This window comes from Eschrichtius robustus, chromosome 12 (genome assembly GCF_028021215.1).
Source record: "Eschrichtius robustus isolate mEscRob2 chromosome 12, mEscRob2.pri, whole genome shotgun sequence".
Taxonomy (NCBI): domain Eukaryota; kingdom Metazoa; phylum Chordata; class Mammalia; order Artiodactyla; family Eschrichtiidae; genus Eschrichtius; species Eschrichtius robustus.
Window position 1 is genome coordinate 89,112,919 of NC_090835.1, and position 21,756 is coordinate 89,134,674.

Below are 21,756 nucleotides of genomic sequence, written 5' to 3' on the forward strand. Positions count from 1 at the left end.
TTAGAGCTAAGGGAGGCCCAGAACCAACAGGTCACTCCCGGATCAGATGAGGCCAGCTGGCCTTTGGATGTCCCAGGAAGAGGTGGTGGTAGCAGTGACATGAGGTTTCCCCCTAACTCTCCACACAAGGTCATCTGCATTGGATTAGACGTCCATTTCAAATTGTGCGTCATCGGGGATCTTGTCTTCTTTTGGTTATATTCACTGTTGCTTGGATTACTCGAGGCTTGCATTAGAGTTGCATTTCTCCAGAGAAGGTTTGTCTTGCCTTCTGCATGCTACCTCAAGGCACAACCTGGGACCACATTAAGTTACTTTCAACCCTTGAAGTTCTGACTACACAGCTGGCATGAATGAAAGACAAAACATTTGTGGGGCTGGGTAGTTGTTACCAGTTCTCAGGGGAGATATTTTTCCCTCTCTCTATCCTTTGCCAAGATGAAGACAGGCAGGATTCTTTGCTGTCCTTGTTGGTATGTTGAGTTTATTTCTAACTAATATTCATGCAGACGGTATAGCCTTTAATGAGGAGTTTCCTCTGAGATGGCCCACTTTTGGTATTTGGTGGTTCCTATACTTTATCTCCTGTCTCCTGCATTCCACACAGCTATCAAACAAACAAACAAAACAAAACAAAACAAAAAACTCCTAGGTTCCCAGGTTTAGCAGATGTCTCCAGGGCAAAAGCTGGCTTTCTCACACGCTTACCTCCCAAAGTTTCCAGTTTCAATTTGTTTTTGGCTTTTGGAAAAATTTCACTTTCTTGATAGCTTGGTGATTCATCTAAAAAAATATTTTTGTTATTTTGTCTAGCTATGTTTATGGGGAGGACCATTCTGGTGCGCTTGTGAAGTAAAAAATGGACATCTCAATAGATTCCTTCTTATAAATATACTAAAATCAGGTTTTATTGGTTGTGATTTCTGTCTGGTATATTCTAAGGTTTTTTTAAGTAAAGATAAAAGATAACAGTATAAATCTAATTTTTAAAATGCTGCTCTTCTTCCAACTGAAATAACTCATATCTGTGAACCAAAAGATTGACTTAGAATTCTTTTTTACTACCTTCCACTATGTACTCTGAAAGTAGGATGTTGGGGTAAGGAGCCATTTTTGGTGTTTTTAAAACAATGATTTTTGAGAGTAATTCAACTCAAAAGAATAAAAATACTTTATATAGCTCCTTGAACTCTGAATTCACAAAACTAAACATTCTTTTTATATTTTATAGTTACTTATCTTTGTATAAATATTTGATTGGGGTACCAGTTTGCTCTTCAGCATTGGGCAAATTACTGAACTCTTCTGTGCCTTAGTTTCCTGTATGTGAAGTAGGACTATGATAGCACCAACCACTCGGGGTTGTTGGTAGGATTAAATAAATAATGAATGTAAAGCCCTTTGCATGGTGTCTGGCACATAATAATCCTGGAATAACTGGTAGCTGCTACTGCTGCTGTTATTATCTTCAACTTCAGAATCAAAACAACTCTTATTCTAATGCTTTTCTCAGGTATGTGCCTGTTGAAGATCTCCTGGAAATTTATAAGAAACTCTATGGCCGAGCAGTCATCACCAAAAATGCCATTGTTGACTGTTCATACCTTCAGTTCTTGGAAATGTAAGTGTAACTAGAGGAATATTTGCAGTCGATTTTATTGTGACTTCCTTAACACACTTTCCAATGTTTTAGTTTTCTGAGAGTGGGTATTGGATTTATGGATTTTGCTTGTTCAAAGGCAGTTGCTTGATAGTGGATACGTGTTGCTGGAATCTCTTCTTCATTAATTTGCCTCATTTCTTTGTGGAAACCACAGCTCACAGTCAAAATTATTGCTTATGTTGCAGGTATGGTGAGATGTTAGCTATTTCCAAGGTAAAGGCATTTATTCTTCAAAATCTTAAAGTGTTATAAAGATACCTTGAGAAGCACTTGATTCATTTATTTATTGACTTATTTTTCTTTCTCTTTGCCATAGCTTTATCCCACTTATTCTAGAAAGTCCCCGTTTTTGGTGGAACAATTTCAAGAATACTTCCTAGGAGGACTGGATGATATGGCATTTTGGTCCACTAATATTTACCGTCTAACAAGTTTCATGTTAAAGAATGGGACCAGGTGAATTCTTACTCTATTTCTCCTTCCAATCACTCCCTGCTTTGCTACCCTGTCCCCAACATAACTCTCAAGTTTTTCAATTGATCAAATGAAGAACAAGAAAGTCTCATGAAGTGCTATCCTATCCTAATCAAGAAGGAAAAGAATGGGACTTCCCTGGTGGTCCAGTGGTTAAGACTCTGTGCTTCCAATGCAGGGGGCATGGGTTCGATCCCTGGTTGGGGAAGTTCTGCATGCCACGTGGTGTGGCCAAAAAAAAAAAAAAAAAAAAAGAAGGAAAAGAATGGAAACTGTTTTCTCAAAACTCCAGCTAGCTCCCATCTGTTTAGGTTTGCTGATGTCTCTCCTGTCTTAGGGATGAAGAGGTAGATATTGCAAGGTTTGTGGTCTGGTAGAAATGGCTCAGGTGGGAAGGAATCTGCTTCCACAGCTGCACTGCATCTGTTTCTTCTGGGAGACCCCATGCTGTGGGCTGGGGTGTCCGCCTCCCCAAGCTCCAGCAATGGATGTGGCCATCCTCCTCTCCACCCGATCGAGCTCTCAGGGCTCCAGGGTTTAAAAGGTTACTTCACCTAACCCCCACACTCCAAAATGAAATCGGAAATGAATGCATTTGTAAAGCTCAGCCTTCTGTTGGAATTTGACATCTAGCCCAGATGGGACAGTTGCTCAACCTCTAGCTCCTTTTCTGTTCCTCCCCAGCACACCTAGGACGGGTGTCCATCAGAGACTCGGATGGCGTGTAGACCAGGGTAGACTGGTCTTGTCCCCAGTTCCAGCTGTAGTAGACATTTCAGCTCTCACAGAATCTGTTCATGGTCTGAGGGAGCCAAGGTTCTCTCAGAACCCATGTCCGACCATACCACTGAGGATGCAGCCCCTCCCTCCCACACTGTTGAACTGAGCAGGGTAGGGATGGGTCTGGATAGGGACTCCTGGAGGCAGCACCTGCTGCAGGGAAAGGGCAGGGTGGGAAACTTAAGCAGCAGGGGGCAGGGAGAAAGAGGGTTCTGTGGCAGGAGCTGCACTGGGGTGGCTATTCTGGGGGAGGATCATAGGAGGGTTGGGCTTTATAAGTTCAGGGGCCTGTATAAGCACAGCTCCAGAATACTATACACTGGATGATGTTCCTTTGCCCTTAAAACATTTGCTAGTATTCAAAGAATGTTAACCATAATTATATATTATGTTTTATATTATATATACAACATATATATATATATATATATATGTGTGTGTATATGTATATACAACACACTTATATATATTGTGTTGATTTGAAACAGAATTCCCTTTGATAAATTTGACCTTAGCCTTGCTTTTAAGATTCGGCAAGTAACAGTGTGGCAGATGGAAACCATCCAATATAAATAGCACTTTTAATAGTGAAAATTAACCTACATTAAAATCCCCAAGCTCCTTTATGGCTGTGGGTGTTTCAGTCCATGTGAGTTGTGGAGAGGATGAACTTTGGAATTTAAGAGACGTGTCACTCTCTATTGAGCTATCCCAAGCAAATTGTTAAATCTCCCTAAGTCTTAGTTTCCTCATGCATGACAGTAGGCAGTAATAATTCTATCTTTCTCATAGGGCTATTGTGAAGAGTAAATGAGATCACTCATGTAAAGGGTTTAGCCTACAGTAAGCACTTGATAAATGTGGGCTACTAGTAGTAGTGTTAGAAAAAAGTTAAGTTTATATTGGAGGGATTCATAACACATGGCCATGTTAGAGTGAATGACCTACATTTATTTGTTTTATAAAGTCCAAGTGTATTGATCCTTAAATTGGAAAAACAATTTTGGTGTTGGTCTTTGGCTCAATTGTCCAACATAGCTAAGGAAAGTTATGTAGCTGGACCTTATTCTTTAATTAGGAGGAGATAACTGAGAACAGATTTCTTGTCTCTTGATCTGTCTTAATTTATCAAGGCAGAAAATTCCATGAATTGATTGTATCTTTACAGACATTTGCAAAGAAAGATTCATCAGAATTTATGCAACTTTATGGGAAATTTGGAGAATGCTCCAAAGAAAGAACACAAACTCATGACAGAAAGAAAAGCATACGTATTTTCACATTATAACCATTTCTTAACTTACTAATACGTGATCTTCCAAAGCAAATTTGTGTTACTTGAAACGCATAGTATATTTTCCTAAAGAAACAGTGAAATAATGGTGGTTACGTTCCCAGCCAGAACTCTACTTAACTCAAAAAGTATTTGTAACTGTAGTGCTAATCTTGTAAGGCTGCCGTCTAAATCCCGGTGGTGCAGAAAAGAGAATTTGAGGGAAAACCTTTTCCTCAGCTTAAAGCTGGCCCTAAGAAAGATTTTGATGGGAAAAGTTTGCCTTCAGCTTCTTTCACCTCTTTTCTGAATTCCTTTTCTAGCAACCAGTCCTTTTGCCCCAGGTTCATACTTCCTTCATACTGCCCTGAAACTCCCTCAGTGACCTCCAAAGCTTCCTCTCCTTCAGAATAGTCTTCATTCTGGAAGAGACTCTTACAATGTAATACCCACTCCCTTAGTGCTTCTGTTCACTGTTAGGGAGAAAGTTCACCTCTTACATTCTATCAGCAGCCTTTTCACTTGTAGAAAGGGATACTTAGTTACCTATTTAATTATTAGTTTATAAATTTTTGTTTTTAAAGGAATGAGAATGAGAAATTAAAACATTGAGCATAGATGGGCAAAAGGTGGCAGAGTTGGGAATCAGTTTCTTTCAGTCTCTAACCCTGAGATGGTTCATGTCTGCAGGGAGAACTCAGCAGGTGGAATCAGGAGGGAAGGGGGTAGGCTGTGAGTCTAGGGTGACCAGCCGTGTGGTGCTGCCTGTGTTACCGTAATAGCACCTGCTTATCCACCCTCATCAAGTAGGACTCGGTCCCTTTACCAGTCCTGCCTGGCTAAGTCATAAAACCTCTGCATGAAGACTTTTGGAGGTGGTTTGAAATGTTACACTGATTCTCAGAAAATTTCATGCTTGAAAAGAAGGTAGAAAACTGCCTAACTCATTTGACTATTTCCCCAGTAACTGCAACCTACCTGAGAACCCTCTGTTTATCACGTGTGGCAGCCAGCAAAACAATACCCATGGGTAAGTGGATTCCGAAATGGCTCATAGAAAAAGAACATCTCACTCACTCAGAGGGGTGCTCAGTAGACTCTGAAAGCGTGGGCTTTGTAGACAGAGGTTCAGATTTCCAGGTTCAAATTCCATTTACAGCTGTGTGATTTTTAAACAAGTTGCCTAATTATTTTTTGAGCTGCAGCTTTCTCCTTTGGCAAACTGGAATAAATACATATCCATACTCCCAGAATTATGGTATGGATTATGTGCAAGAATGGATGTAAAGCAATTAACACATTAGTAAGTTGCTCATTAATTGGTAAATGATAGTTAATAGTATTATTATTATTATTATTATCACCACCATTATTGTTATTATTCATAAAGTTTGGCCAAATTCCACCCTGAAAAAGTAATTATCAACAAGACAGGGTGAGGAGAAGTCCTCTCAGTTAGTTTCTGAGGAAGAGGGCCAGAGGATCTACTTTGTATTCTAAGGGGTGGTATTCCCTGATGGACTCAGGTACCAACCACCAACCATTCATTCATGCATTTGATAACTATATTAACCTAATAAATATTATTACTAATAATACAATTACAATAAAATAGTACAAATTATAAAATAATATTTCCTCATCATTATGTGCCAGGAACTAGTTCAGACATTTAGAGACCTCACTGGGAACAAGACAGAAAGAGTTTCTGCTCTCAGAGGATGGCGGGTGGATGGGCGCTGAACAAGAACTTGTAAATACCCTTGAGTATTAGGAAGGACAAGTGTTGGGTGCTTAGGATGTACCACAGAGTGTCCTCAGTCACAGGAGACTTCCTGTGAAGAACTGATGCTTCAACCAAGATATTTAGGGTGAGCAATTGTCTGATACTCAAAAAGAGGGCATCGCAATAAAAGATGCTAAGGTGAGAGAGAGTTCGGAGCTGCCAAAGAATTGAAAATGTGCAAAAAGTGTTCAGGTAAGCCCTCACTTTTTAATTTATGCGAATTAGGTAAGTTTTGTTTTGTTTTAATTAAATTGAACGCCTTTAGGTTGGGTTTGCAAGCTCTAGATGGTTGGGATCCCTACACTGGCTGGTATCTTATGCGGCCCCCCTTTGTTCATTTGTTGCCCAGCTTCCACTGTAAGCATTTCTGAAACCTGTCTGGCTTCTTTAGGCATCTGATTGGTAGACTGGTTAAAACATATGAATTTGAAAATGTATTTTTATTGTATAATTAATTATTGCATGTCTTTAAGGATAAATCAGTCCACCTGCATACTGGTTTCCCGAACAGCTATGACCTTTTCTTGGCCATTTGTATGAAATGTTGACTTTTGATTTTTTTTTTTTTTTTTAATCTGGAAGGAATTCAAACTTATACGCTTATAGATCTTATTTTTGTTAAGGACAGGCTTTTTCAACCTTGGAAATGTGTTTATTAAAAGATGTTGTGGAATCTCCTATAAAAGTTTTTCTAAAATTTTGTTTTTTGTGTTGCTGTTCCTTCAACTTGCAGATGTTAAAATTTTATGACCTTTTAACCTGTGATTAACTTGACTATAGTTTTCAACTCAGTTATTCAGGGGGAGTTGCTATTTCCTCAGTCTTAACCAGTTTATTCCTCTCTCTTTCCAGCAGCTCAAAAGTACAGAAAAATGATTTTCATAGAAACGTGACTGCAGCCCTAACTAAAGATATTGGAAAAAATATAAACTATACCAAACGAGGAGTGTTATTTAGTGTGGATTCCTGGACCATGGTAAGAATTTTCAGCTTTTAATGGAGAGACAGGCACCTGCCGCTTCCTGTGATACCGCGTTTTGTAGAGTCGCTGGCTGTTTAATCGTTCATTGAAAGTCACCTGGGCGTGAGCCAGGCTCGCAAGTATCCTTGGCCTCCAAGTCTGGCTTGTTCCGGAAACATCCTATGACGAGAGTCTGGACCCCAGTGGCCTTTGGCAAGCCAGGTGGAGCCCAAGGTGGCCGTGGGGCCAGTCCTGCTCTGTCCTTAGGCAAAGTGTGTCAGCAATATTGTAGGCCCACTGTGCAAGGTCCCACACCAAGGGGACACCACTGCATATGAAGTTCCTCCATGAGATCATCTTAAGTGTCATTCCACCAGGGAGATAGAAGATGAAAGGGAAATAGCCTCTGACATCTAGAAAATTTCAGTCTAAAAGGGGTGATAAATACAAAAATAACCATTTGTGAGTAGGATGCAACGAATCCTATGGTTGGGGTTGGGGATGGGTACATAGCCTCTCATGAGGATAAAAAATTATATCCCTACTATCAGAGAAGGCTTCATGGAGGAGGTGGCATTTGAGTTAGGCCTTGAATACTAGATGGTTTTTCATCAGTGAGCACGTATTTCTGGTAGTGGGTTGGGAAAGTTTCACGATGTTTGGAAATCTGCGTAGTTTTGTTTGCCTGGAACACAAGACAAGGGATACAGGGTACTTGCGAGAGTTGGGGAGGGAGAAGGGTTTAGACAACATTGTGAGCTGGGCGAGGGCCCGGGCAGGGCCTGCTTCACAGGTCTGCAGCCTGCATGGTCACACAGAAGGCCGCCTCACTTGGTTTAATGCTCTGCTGTCATTGCCTTAAAACTCTTAATAACTTGGGAACAAAGAACTTTGCTGAGTTCTACAAATTATGTACCCACACCTACACCTGGGAAGCTCTGTCAAAGCAACTCTCATTTGGTCTTGCAATTATGTGGATCAGTCTCCTTTGCAAAGGGAAAACTGTGTAAGAGAAGGACTTTATATTCCCAAGGCCTGGGTGGTACCTGACATGCTTCTTCCTGGATGAATGAGGATGCCAGAGCTGGGCATCAGATGAGCAATCTGTGGATGGCAGGCCAGAGGTGTTAGACTGGAGAAACGGAAGGCACGGTCCCTTCCTGCAGGGCCCTTATAACCTGCACTTCTCTGGAGCCTGAGCTGTCCAGGGCTGTCCCGTGGCTCTGAGCTGATTCTGCTCTGGGGCAGGCGCGGGAATTCTTGTTTGGTCTTATGTTACCCCTGGGTGGATTTCGAGTTGTGTTCCCTGAACTTGCATGCATCTAGTGCCTGGCCAGGTTGTTCAGGGCGACTGCAGTCTGTATTTGTGTCTCTGCAGTAACCACACTAAGAACAATTCAGCATCCCAAGCTGAGGGGCTTGCTGTCCCCTCATTTCTCTCGCATACAGCTTCCAGCACTCCGCATGTGACCCCTCGTGCCTGCCCGGTTTCTTGGGACTCAGAGCAAATCCAGCAGCCTCTCAATTTGAGTGTGGTTGGGAGGGTTTCTAGCATTCCTGGTGGTATTTCAGTTCATTTGTTTGGGGGGAAAAGAAAAGGATATATATGTATATATATATACACAAATATAATTACAATTCTAGATTTGAATGGACTTATATTTTTAAAAAACTTTAGTTCATAACAATTATTTTGTTCAGTTACATTCTGCAAATTAATAGACCATCTTGACTTGGTTTAGGTTAATCCCAGCTGACTCTTTCTTTCCGTGATGGCCCTGACCTCTAGGGCTATAACTCCCATCTGTGAGCACACACTGGGGGTGTGATTTCACTCTCCTAATTGCCAGTCTTAAGTCGTCTTACTTGTTGATAGGAATCGATAAGTTATTTTTCAGCACTTGTAAAAACTTGTTTCCTAAAGTCTAATGCTTTTGGCAGGAAACGGTAGCTTTGCTGATTATGCCGTGTCTTTTTCTGTCTGTAATCATTTTATTTCAGGATTCCTTATCTTTCATGTACCAGTCTTTGGAGAGGAGCATACAGGAAATGTTTACTGGCAGCTCTCAGCCACAGAAACATGTTTCTAGCCCCTCAGCATCTTACTACTTGTCATTTCCCTACACAAGGCTTGGTTGGTACGTATGAGTTTATCTAATTCCTGAACGTTTTCATCAGTATTAATTTCAAGCAGTCATTCACAAATGTTTAAAATGGTGCCTGTTAGCACTTTATTTTCCAATCAATTCATCATCAACAAAAACAGTAATTTTGTGGTTAAGTTCTGGTAAAGATAAAATTATCTCCTTAAAATTGGTCAAAAATATGTTTAAATACAAACTTTTACTTTATTAAATAACCACAACAATAAACTATTACTTTATAGAATATTTGTAAAGCTTCAATGTTTTCGGAGATAGATTATTACAGATATCTTGGCACCTAATGACATTAGAAGGATAAAAGCAGGTAGCTATTATGGTGACTGGACTATTATAACTTCATAAGGCAAAAGCCTAGCACACCACAATAATTTTATAAAGAGAATGTTAGGGATTCCTCTGATTTTAAAGATCAACTGTTACCACACTGAACTCGGGTCCCCTCGCCCGAGGCACAGCAAAGCCAATCTACTGATACCGAGCTGCGGTGAAGGAAAGTACAGCATTTACTGCAGGGCCCCAAGCAAGGGAGTTGGAAGACAAGCCTCAGGTCCACTCCAATCTGGTCTTCGAGTTAAGGGTGTTTAAAGGGGGAGACCAATGAAGCTGGGATCAGTCATCGTCTTGTGACATTTCTGTGACATTTCTTAATCATACTGTCAGGGGTCAGGATGTTTCGGTTTATGATTCTCTGGCCAGGTGGTCCATGGCTCGGGGATCTGATAGCTCGTCTTGGCCTGGAGAAACAACCTGAGTTTGTACGTTAATGATATCTACAACAGCCATTTTAGTACATTAACGATGTTATCGACAACAGCAGTTTTAGTCATCTGACTCTGGTTGAGGTAGTGTTCAGTTAGCACAGGATTGAGGTCGGAGGGGACAAGAAAGGGAATAAAGTTTTGGATAGAAAAATTAATCATAAACTCGGTAAGGGAACTTGGTTTTAGGGGGACTCAGTTTCACGACCAAACTGAGCCCAAGGATATAAAAGTGACTATTTTTGGGGGGTTTTTGTAAAACCTCTTTTTTTAAACCACACTTTTTAAATCCAAATAACATTGCATTTCCCTTGGAACAATAAACCGACAGCCCTTCCTCTTCAGGCCGCTAATGCATTCAGCTCCAGCACAAGGAATGGGGGGCGAATGCTGTCTTTACTGGCCATTCATTTGTGAATAATGAATAGCTCTTCTTGGCTGCCTTCCTGAAAATCCAAATGAGGGCCTCCTGCTGGGCTCTCTGCCACATGGTGGGGGGAGTGGGGTGGGGGGCAGCACAGAGGTCCTTCCTGGGGGCCGTTACTGGCCAGAGTCCAGCCTCGGGAGTGCAGAGACCAGCAGTGTCTCCACAGTGTGCATCTGACCCAGTTCACCAGGCGTCACACCCGTTAGAAACTGCTCTTCTCTTTTTCCTCTGTTCTGCTATTTATTCTTATGTGGTCATCAGAACCAGAATAAATAAATGACTTTTGGTCATTCCAGCCCCGCCAGAGACATTTGAACCATTGACTCAGTTTGTCCAGCTCTGTAACTGGTAGGTCATGGACTCTCATTTAGAAACATCCACTAAACCTGTTAGGCATTGATCTTTTTCCGATATAAGCCACGCTATGTAGCTATGGTAGAAATAAAATGGTCTACTTACCACAAACTTGTCTTTGATCAGGTAACAAATTGAAATGAGTTGAGCCGATTGTAAAGTAACCTGTGCCATTGGCTGATGGCGAATTTCCTCTCTGTTCTCAGGTGGAGCCTGGGATTGTGCTTTGGCTGCTCTGGGTTTTGCATGTAGGACAAGGTGCTTTTGTGAGGATGCTTTTTATGTGTTCAGGTTATATGGTCCAGAAATGCCCGGAGGCCTTGATTTGTCCAATTTTGTTGTTATTTTTTCTGCCGGAGAACAAGGCTGAATCACACAAACAATATAACCTCAGAGGTGAATATTCACAACAGTCATACAGGATGGAAAAATCCATGAGAAGGAAGTTAAATTCTAGAATCCAGAAAGGAAAGGAGCAGGAGACAGTTTTACTCATAGCTCTCAGTAGACACTGCAGTGGGTTCCCTCTTCTTCCTTACAGGGCGATGACCTCGGCTGACCTCAACCAGGATGGGCACGGTGACCTGGTGATGGGCGCCCCGGGCTACAGCCGCCCCGGCCACATCCACGTGGGGCGCGTGTACCTCATCTATGGCAACGACCTGGGCTTGCCCCTCGTCGACCTGGACCTAGACAAGGAGGCCCATGGGATCCTGGAGGGTTTCCAGGTGAGGCCCCCATCTCATATTTTCCCTTTTAGTGTCAATAAGCCACTGCCCGCATTTCCTGGCAAACTCTTCCAGGATGAATGACTAATAGCAAGAATAATGATAGTAACAAACAGCTGGTGGCCAGCACTTGTATAGTACTTTTCATGTTTAAAAGCATGTTCACGTCATTAATCTCATTCTATCATTAACTTTGAGTGTTTAGTCCAATACCTTCCAGAAACAGCCATACTATTTAGTGGCTTTGAGTAGCCAATCAGAATGTGATATCTTGATAATATAAAACCTCATTTGGTGTGTTTCTTTTAATATAAATATTTTATCTTGTAAGAATTTTAGATTCACAGAAAAGTTGTAAAGACAGTACAGAGAGTTCCCATGTACCCTTGACCCAGTTTCCCCTGTGTGTTAACATCTTACGTAATTATGGCATACTTGTCAAAGTTAAGAGACCGACACTGATAAATTGCTATTTTTTTAAAAAAATTATTTATTTATTTTTGGCTGCATTGGGTCTTCATTGCTGCGCACGGGCTTTCTCTAGTTGCGGCGAGCAGGGGCTACTCTTTGTTGCAGTGTGCAGGCTTCTCATTGCAGTGGCTTCTCTTGTTGCGGAGCACAGGCTCTAGTCGCGCGGGCTTTAGTAGTTGTGGTATGCGGGCTCAGTAGTCATGGCACACGGGCTTAGTTGCTCCGCGACATGTGGGATCTTCCCGGACCAGGGCTTGAACCCGTGTCCTCTGCACTGGCAGGCGGATTCTTAACCACTGTGCCACCAGGGAAGCCCAACACTGGTAAACTGCTATTAACTAAACTCCAGACTGTTCAGGTTTCATTCCGCTGAGTGGTTATTCACCACCAGAGGAGTTCCGCAGTGACTGTACAGATGTTCCGCACGGAGGCAGCATGAATTCCTCATGGGAGCACTAGAGACCGGGAGGGTTTTCCTCCCTGACGTCTTTGGTAATGGTCCTTACGTGAGCAATAAACAAGGAGGGGCCGACAGCGCCCTGCTACCAGCCACAGATGAGTATGCGGGCTTTGGTGGCACTGCAAGCTCCAAATATCAAGCACCAGGGGAATTTGGGGTCAGATGGTTTCTTGTCCCAGACATACCGTTAAAGCGTTTGCTGTGGAGCTAATGCTGTGAAAAAAATAAGATGGCGCACCTGAACATACTTTAAATAATGAAAAGTCCAATGGTTTATATCTAGGTTTTAAAATAATAAATTTATTCTTGGCTGCATTGGGTCTTTGTTGCTGCGAGCGGGCTTTCTCTAGTTGCCGCGAGCGGGGGCTACTCTTCGTTGCGGTGCGCGGGCTTCTCATTGCGTTGGCTTCTCTCGTTGCGGAGCACAGCCTCTAGTCACACGGGCTTCAGTAGTTGTGGCACACGGGTTCAGTAGTTGTGGTGCACGGGCTTAGTTGCTCTGTGGCATGTGGGATCTTCCCGGACCAGGGCTCGAACCCGTGTTTCCTGCATTGGCAGGCGGATTCTTAACCACTGCGCCACCAGGGAAGTCCATATAATCTAGTTTAAGCTCTGATGGAAGGAGCCTCTGAGTCCGAAAGGTGTTAAGTTGATGGCCAGTGTAGGAGGTCACACAGTCCCAGAGGGACGGCATTTTCTGGAACCTTCTGACACCACATGAGAAAGTTCCGAAATAAATCAACTCATTCTTGTTACTTCTCTCTTCACCAAGCCATTCCCCTGTCAGACTGTGGTGTAAAGTGTAATCCTTTGGTCTCCTGTAGACAAGGAATAAGAAAGGCAGCTACTTCCTGTGGATGAGAAATTCTCTCAAAGACGCTTGGGGTGAGGAAGGAGGTAGCTCCATGCTCTCTTGTCCCAGTGACCTTTGATAATTTGGAAGATGGCCAGATTAAGGCATGTGCTAGGGATGGGAATCCTGTACTCATCCCTGGTCTGCAGTTAACCTTTCTGGTCCTTGTCTATAAAGTGGAAGATTAGGATAGATAAGCATTTGCCTACTTTAGAATGCTGTGCTTTTCCTGGAATGATGGTTACCCTGCAGGAGGGCTTGATAGTAAAGCTGGTGGTGATGAAACGAACCCATCTTCAGTTGGCAGGGACCTCTATTCATTGGTCCCCATGCTGCCCCAGTGTGCTTGTGTTCCGGGGCAGTCCTCTCTCGTTTATCAAGTTCCTGCCTTGTAGAAAGGGGCTGTGTTCTCAAATGCCATTGCACACAGGTATAGAGAGATCAGTCAACAAATAACAGATGTGGGTTCTGGGGCATGTGTGTTATGTGGCAAGCATCACTTGTGCAAGACTCTTCATAATAGGAGAACCTTATGAGTTATTTTTAGGTCTAGGCTCATTCTAGACAGTAGGAGATGAAAGATCTAGAAAATCCACCTTGGAAGAAAATTGTCCCTGAATGGAGTGAATTTTCCAGCTGTAAACCACAAAAGTAGGAGTAATAAAAGTATGTATGTTAATCCATGTGAAATGCTTAGTGTCTACAGCACTGTCATCAATAGAACTTTCCGTGATAATGGAGATCCTTTAAAGCTGTGCTGTTCAGTGTGGGAGCTACTAAGTGCTTTGGCTTTTGAGCATTTGAATGTGGCCAGTGCAACTGAAAAACTGTTTTGGTTTAATGTTAGGTAATTTAAATTTAAAAGTAATAGCCACATTTAGCTAGTGGCTACCGCACTGGACAGCATGGCTCTAGAACATCCTGAGTATTCGACAGATGTTAGCTACTGTTATGTGATTATTATCTTGGATACTTTCCAAGAGGAGTCTGGTCCTTAACGTGGGGCATGATACACACCAGACCATTTTCTGAAAACCTAGAACTTTTAAGAACCGACCTTCTTCTCTCCGGCACCTCATCTTCCCCTCGGGGCAGACAGATGAGCCAAACACATCCTTAGGGCAGAGCTACCCACCTGGCGGGTCATGGCTGTGTTACAGGCGGCTGCAGTTCTGTTCCTCAGTCCTGGCGTGCTGGGTGGGGTCCCCCAGGGAGTCAGGTGTGCTCTTCTGGAGGTTGTGGCTCAGCCAGGGGAAGTAACTGATGCCTCTTCAGCCCTCAGGTCGGTTCGGCTCTGCCGTGGCCGTGCTGGACTTTAACAAGGACGGTGTGCCTGACCTGGCCGTGGGAGCCCCCTCAGTGGGCTCCGAGAAGCTCACGTACACGGTAAGGAGGCTGCGGGGGGTGATGGTGGCGGATGGGGCGGCAGGGGAGGAGACACTGAGCGGAGGCTCCGGAGGAAAGCAGGCAGCAGGGGTGCCGGGCAGAGCTTTTGTGGGGAGATGATCCCAGCCCCCCATTCAGGTGCTTGATGGGACTCCGGTTACCTGGCAGCTCCTGTTCCTGCCTCCCTGGCCTTAGTTGGGCTTCACGGGTGGCACTCCACCAGGTACTGTACTCTTCCTCCCCCCTCCCCCGGGATGCTGAATGATAGGGAAGGCAGAAATTCCAGCTAATCCATAGCTTCCTGTCGTCACAGCAGGGAGGTGACTTCCTGGATCTTTCCTCTCATGCAAGGAACCCAACGGGTTCCCTCTTTTCTTACCGAGAGCAGAGATCCTGGGTCCTGGCCCACAGGGCTTTCCTCCCACAAGTCCTCCACACCGTAGCCGGGCACCGCGAGTGACAGTGGAGTCAAAGGCCCTTCGTCTCCCTCTCCCGCTGCAGGCTCACCTCTTCCTCTCCCTCCTCACCCTGTTTCTAGTCCTGTGAACAATTTGTCATCCAGACCCATCAGGTGCCCTCACGTTAGGACTGGTGCTCATCCAGCTCCCTCCACCTGGAAAGCCCTTTCTCCCCTTTTTTCTGTAGGGGTGAAATGTCACTTCTTGCAGGAAGTGTGATCTAATCCCTGGCTCAGGAGACACTTTGTTGTCCTGTGCTCGCTGCACCTTTGTAGCTCCCCACGCTGTGGTGTCACAGTTGCCAATTGGCCAGCTTTTGGGGCGGAGAGAGGTTGGTCTTATCCATCACTGTGTACTCAGTCCTTGGCTCACTATGGAAAATAAATGCATGTAGAAGGAGTAGGGATGGAGACAGGCAAGTTATAAGATGAGAAGTGAGAACTAGTTCGTAACACAATAACAGCACAGCCTGCATCCCAAGGCAAGTAAGCAGTACTGACACGACGTGTTAGTGTTCAGAGAAATAATGGGCTGGGCTGGGAGAGGGCTTCGTTGAAAAGCCAGAAACTGAGCTCAGCCTTGAAGGGGTGGGGAGTTGAGCAGGTCATTCTGCAAATACACTGAACAATTATGGATGGCAGATCCGGAGCAAGACGCTGGGGAGGCAAAGATAAAAATGACAGTTTCTGCTTTGGGGCTCTAATAGTCTGATGGAAGTGGCAAGCACACAGGACTGGACACTGACTTCTGGCAGTAACTAAGCTCCTGAACCTACAGGGCTCTGACGGTGATTTATTTCATCATCAGTCACCTTTGTCTTGCTATTATTTAAGGTTCTCGGGTCACCACCAAGTCTTAACGATCGCCCTGTGGTTTGCCCTTGTCTAGGGTGCAGTGTACATCTACTTCGGTTCCAAACAAGGAAGACTATCTTCTTCCCCCAACATCACCATCTCTTGCCCGGTATGTTGAGCACCTTTGAGAGGTACAGAAAACTAGAACTCGCCATATCCTACTTGCCTCAAGGGCTGAGTAAGACGTGTTTTCCTGTTTCCTCTTCAGGACACCTACTGTAACTTGGGCTGGACACTCTTGGCCACAGATGTGAATGGAGACAGTGAACCTGACCTGGTGATTGGCTCCCCTTTTGCTCCAGGTGGAGGGAGACAGAAGGGAATTGTGGCTGCGTTTTATTCTGGCTCCAGCCACAGCGACAAAGGTAGTGCTTGCTGGGGCTGGGGGTGGAATGGGCGGAGACCTCCGCTGCTCTAGTCTGTGGTGCCTTCTCTTGCATATGGGTTTTTGTCCTATTTTCCTCATTGCATAGCATTTCACCTAAATTTTCTAACACTCTTATTCTTGCAGATGTTCTGGCAAATGATATGGATAGATTCACTGAATAAACAAAGAGGGATCCAGCGTGTAGATCCAGATCCAAAGGAGGGGGCGATAGTTATTCTTATAGTGTCTCAGTGGAATGGAAGAGTAGAAACACTCAAGCATCCCAGTGATGCTCTAACTGTCCAACAGGCCCTTTTTGCTGTGAGGCTTGTGGGATCTTAGTTCCCCGACCAGGGATTGAACTCGGGCCCTTGGCAGTGAGAGCACAGAGTCCTAACCACTGGACCGCCAGGAAACTCCTAACAGGCCCTCTTTTTAAACAGCATCCTCCACTCCATAGAAGTGAGCTCTAGAAATGCATTGCTTATATGAAGCGTGAGTTCCATTTCTGACGTTGGGGCCCTGGGGACAGCATGGGGGCACATAAGAGTTGTGGCAAAAACTCAGCCCAGTGAACCCGTTTCTCATTGTCCTACAAAAGGGGCTCACTCTTTCCATTCTGGTAGTCTTTCCACGTAAAGTAAAAGGCACTGGTTGTCTTGTGTAGAAGAGCTGAATGTGGAGGCAGCCAACTGGATGGTGAGAGGCGAGAAGGACTTCGCCTGGTTAGGATACTCCCTTCACGCTCTCAGTGTCAACAACAGGACTTTGCTGTTGGCTGGGAGCCCGACCTGGAAGAACGCCAGCAGGTGAGCACTGATGTTGGGGCCCAGGGACCAGTGAGCATGAGGGCAGGTGCCTGCAGCCATGGGAGCCCACTGAGTGTGGGGTTCAGAGGAAGCAGCTAAGGAATTCTTACCCTTCAAGGAAACGCTAAGGCTCTGGGGCCAGGTTGCAAATGTTCCTTTTTAGACGTTTAAAAGAGAGATGGGTGTGTTAGTTTGCCAGGGCTGCCATACAAAGTACCATAGCCTGTGTGGTTTAAGCAGCACGAATTGATGGTCTCATAGTTTTGGAGGTTAGAGATCTGAGATCAAGGTGTCAGCAGGGTTGGTTTCTTCTAGGGCGCCTCTCCTTCGCTCACAGACGACCACCTTCTCCCTGTGTCCACACAGCCTCTTTTCTGTGCACCCATCCCTCGTGTCTTTCCCTCTTCTTACAAGGACACTAGTCATATTGGTCAGGGCCCCACCCTAATGACCTAATTTTAGCATGATTACTTCTTTAAAAACCTTATCTTCAAATGCTGTCACATTCTGAGGTACTGGCAGTTAGGATTTCAACATATAAATTTTGGGGGAACACAATTCAGCCCATAACAGTAGGCATCCCTCTATTTTGTCAGTCGGGAAGTAGAATGGTCAACCTCACATCTGGAGAGTCTTGATATTGGGATTCATTCTGAAAGCACCCCATGCTCATGCCTAGGATCACAGGGACCAGGAGCATACAGGGAGGAGGGGGGCATGGGTGGGGAAGATGTGGGTTGTCTTTCCTTGGACCTCAATACCTGGCCAGCATTGAATCCTGTGCCCCATCAGCTAAGACCAGTGTGCTTCATTCCAGTCTGGGCCATTTGTTCCGCACTCGTGATGAGAAACAGAGCCCTGGACGGGTATCTGGCTATTTCCCGCCAAACTGTCAAAGCTGGTTTACCATTTCTGGAGACAAGGTATGACAGCCCCTCCCTCCCCAGGAAAGTGGACACCACAGAGAAAGTTTTCTTAGCTGTACTATATTGACTTACTGCTATTTCACAGGCAATGGGGAAACTGGGTACCTCCGTGTCCAGCGGCCATGTGATGATGAATGGGACCCGTACACAAGTACTGCTGGTTGGGGCCCCGACTCAAGGTAGGTCGCCCGCCATGAAACTTGCTTCTTTTTAGTCATGTGGCTCCTTGACCAAATCATATTGGGGGAAAGTTAGGAGATATGGGGGCAGACAGACCTGCGTTTGAATATTTCCTTTTCTCATTAATAGCAAGCTGGGTCACCTTGGGGAAGTTACTTAAACTCCCTGAATGCAAAACACAGCTTATAATATCTGCTTCAAAGATTTGCTGAAAATCACACGTGAAAGTAACTTGATGTGGTTTTTTTTTTTTTTAAAAGGAAAGCCCTTTAATTAATTAATTTATTTATTTTATTTTTAGCTGTGTTGGGTCTTCGTTTCTGTGCGAGGGCTTTCTCTAGTTGCGGCAAGCGGGGGCCACTCTTCATCGCGGTGTGCGGGTCTCTCACTATCACGGCCTCTCTTGTTGGGAGCACAGGCTCCAGACGCGCAGGCTCAGTAGTTGTGGCTCACGGGCCTAGTTGCTCTGCGGCATGTGGGATCTTCCCAGACCAGGGCTCGAACCTGTGTCCCCTGCATTGGTAGGCAGATTCTCAACCACTGCACCACCAGGGAAGCCCCGAGTTGGTGTGTTTTTAAAGCTCCTATCCCATTGAGCTTGGAGACGGAGCAAATTTTATAAACCAGTTCACCAGGAATAGGTCCACTCTGAGGGTATATGTTAATAAAACATTATTTTGTTTAATTTATGGGTGAGTTAAAAGAACAAAAAAATCTACTCCCTCCAAGAGTATACAAGTAAATTATGCTTATTGTAGAAATTTGTGAAAATATAAAGAAGTATATAGAAGAAAAACATCACCCCTTATCCAGATATTTTAAAGCTTAAACGCATACATGTTTTTTCACACCTAATATTTTATATCTTAAGCATGTTCTCATGTTAAATATTCTTCTAAAACATTACTTTTGATACCTGTATCACATTATTTCCATATGCACATGCCAACATTTACTACCATCATCCTACTGCTAGAGGGTCTAATCTTAAGACTCTTACTACATATTGTGAAATTATTTTTCAGAAAGATTTTCGTTTCATACAATATATTTGAATAATATGTAGAAGTGGATTGGGCAAAGGAATGGTTAACTCTTTCCTTGCATGAGTAAGGACACAGCATTACAACAGAAAGTTGCTGACTTAGCTTTGGAATAGTTTTTTGTTTTTCTCCTTTACAGAGTCTAGGTAGTGATTTCTAAACTCTTGCAACACACATTACTAATTCTGTCTCACCACTCTTGCTCCCAGAGTGATGTGAATTAGAGCTTCCCAAATTTTCTCAGTTTTAGTCCCTTTACTGCCTTAATAATTTTCTCCATTATCAAATATTGTATAAAATACAGAGTGAAAAGGTTAATTATATATATCATGATATATATGATATATAAATGATGCTTTTTGAGATAATAAATTCACATGCAGTTGTAAGAAATAATAGAGGTCATGTTACATTTTATCCAGTTTTCCCCAATGATGATAATCTGCACACCATAACCAGTGTCACAACTGGGTTATCAACAGATATAATCCACCAATCTTGCTATTTTTCCTATTTTTACTTGTATTTTGATTGTATTTCACCCACCTAATTTGAGGGGCCCAGACAAAATTAAAATTTGTTAAGAAAAATTATCCAGAATTTCAGGTAACAGGAGAGCATAAAGCCAAGCACAGGGCCTTTCTCAGTGTGGGGCCCCGTGTGACTCAACAGGTTGCGGACGCTGTGTTTATGTCCTAACAGCTTAGCTCCTTTGGGGTACTGTACCACTTCTCAAACCCTGGAATCAAATTAGACACCGCTATCCTCATTTTGATCCACACTGATTTTCTAGTGGTACCTGCATTTTACCGTAACAACCCATTATGATAAAATCCCAGTTTTGCAAAGATGTGACATCATTGAAAGGAACATAGGGATCTAATGTTGAAACTGTGACCCACCCCCAGCAGGTAGCTCATGTGGCGTCAGACAGACGTCAGTTACCAGCAAAAATTCAAGACACCTGCAGTATCCCCGTGAGTTCGCCAAAGCGTTTCAGTGTATAGTTGGGGAATCGCAGCTCTATGGACAGATTAAGTTAAATGTGAAAAATCTGATCTACTTTCAGGGAAAGTTTGAGTAGGACAGTTAGGCTTGTCCCTCTCACCCTGTCCCCTGCCTCGGCAGGATCTCTGGGTCAGACTGGCCACTATACACAAGTTTGAATATTCAGTGAGGATTTTAGGGTGCTGATTAAAAACTATGAAGTACTTTCAGTATGAAAAAGAATACTCAGTGATGGCAAGGTTGAAGTGAGATGGGAACTCATACACTGCTTGTGAAATGTAAATCGATATACCTTTTCTAGAAAGAGGTTTGGCAAAATGGCAAGAGCCATTCCCCAAATCCAATGCTATATGGGCCCCTTCTAAGAATCTGTTCTCAGAAAATACTCAGAACTATAGGGAAGGATATTTATCATAGTATTAATTATAAAAGCAAAAAGTTTAAAATGGCCTGAGCGTAAAAAAGAATTTTATAATCTGCAAAAACCCCCATTAAAATGTGTGTATGTATATGTAAGTATATATCATCATCCAGAAAGAAATATATGCTTTATATACGTTTTCTTCTTTATACTTTTTTGGGGTGTTTCCCACACCTTTTATAATGATCATATATTAAAAAAAACCTTGGCATTCACAAATTTAATAGTTTTGACTATCTCACAGTAATCCTGAAAGTCAATGACACAAAGTAACCTATAATTTCTATGTCCTAATCTTCGTCCTTGTGACGGCAGCAGTTACCGTACTGTGGTTTATTTCAGATGTCTTGGCTAAGATGGCATTCCTGACCACGACCTTGCACCAAGGTGGAAGCACTCGGATGTATGAACTGCCACCTGACTCGCAGCCTTCTCTGCTTAGCACCTTCAATGGAGACCGCCGCTTCTCCCGATTTGGTGGCGTTCTGCACTTGAGTGACCTGGATAACGATGGCTTAGGTAGGAAGGAACGGTGTCTCGGGCCAATAAGAAAGTCCTTTGCTTAATTGATGAGTCCCCCTAATTGGATCACCTAGGCTCTACCCTCATAATGAATCAAGACCAGAGCCGGATGTACAAGAGTAGTACTTTTTGAACATGGTGACACGAGAGCCACCCACATCAACTATTATTAATTATAACAGAAAACAAAAGCCTCTGACTACGTTGGAATGAAATCAGGACAGACCCAGTAAAAGATGTACTAATATTATTTGTGGAAGGTTGGGTCAGGATCCAGTAGTGGAACAATGAGAGCAAGGAGTAGATACTTCCTGCTGCTGGTTTTCATTGTTTACAGATGAAATCATCATGGCAGCCCCACTGAGGATCACAGATGTAACCTCTGGACTGATGGGGGGAGAAGATGGCCGTGTCTATGTGTATAATGGCAAACAGATCACCTTGGGCGACATGACAGGCAAATGCAAATCATGGGTAGCTCCATGTCCAGAAGAAAAGGTAACTGTTCTTGTACACAATTCCATACCATCCTGTGAAAGGATGGCTACTTGCTGATGCCTTAGTAAATTATGTCCACCATAGAACTCTTATTAGAGTTTCTGCCTGAACTCAGGTAACCTGCCCCTTAC

The 21,756-nt window shown here is 43.7% G+C and overlaps 1 protein-coding gene across 6 annotated transcripts in view; it reads left to right on the plus strand.

The window, feature by feature from the left end:
- The window catches only part of GPLD1 (glycosylphosphatidylinositol specific phospholipase D1), a 59,713-nt gene that overhangs the window by 32,155 nt on the left and 5,802 nt on the right, over positions 1-21,756 (plus strand). For 3 of the 6 annotated variants that reach the window (XM_068558356.1, XM_068558354.1, XM_068558359.1), the window contains exons 10-24: positions 1,514-1,621; positions 1,849-1,876; positions 1,980-2,119; positions 5,155-5,220; positions 6,829-6,952; positions 8,939-9,075; positions 11,183-11,369; positions 14,429-14,539; positions 15,886-15,960; positions 16,060-16,216; positions 16,886-17,027; positions 17,845-17,950; positions 18,039-18,132; positions 20,948-21,124; positions 21,465-21,625. In XM_068558356.1, the coding sequence (XP_068414457.1) occupies positions 1,514-1,621; positions 1,849-1,876; positions 1,980-2,119; positions 5,155-5,220; positions 6,829-6,952; positions 8,939-9,075; positions 11,183-11,369; positions 14,429-14,539; positions 15,886-15,960; positions 16,060-16,216; positions 16,886-17,027; positions 17,845-17,950; positions 18,039-18,132; positions 20,948-21,124; positions 21,465-21,625 (1,813 nt within the window). The remainder of the gene's footprint in view (positions 1-1,513; positions 1,622-1,848; positions 1,877-1,979; positions 2,120-5,154; positions 5,221-6,828; positions 6,953-8,938; positions 9,076-11,182; positions 11,370-14,428; positions 14,540-15,885; positions 15,961-16,059; positions 16,217-16,885; positions 17,028-17,844; positions 17,951-18,038; positions 18,133-20,947; positions 21,125-21,464; positions 21,626-21,756) is intronic. The other 3 variants (XM_068558357.1, XM_068558360.1, XM_068558358.1) reach the window with 2 other exon arrangements.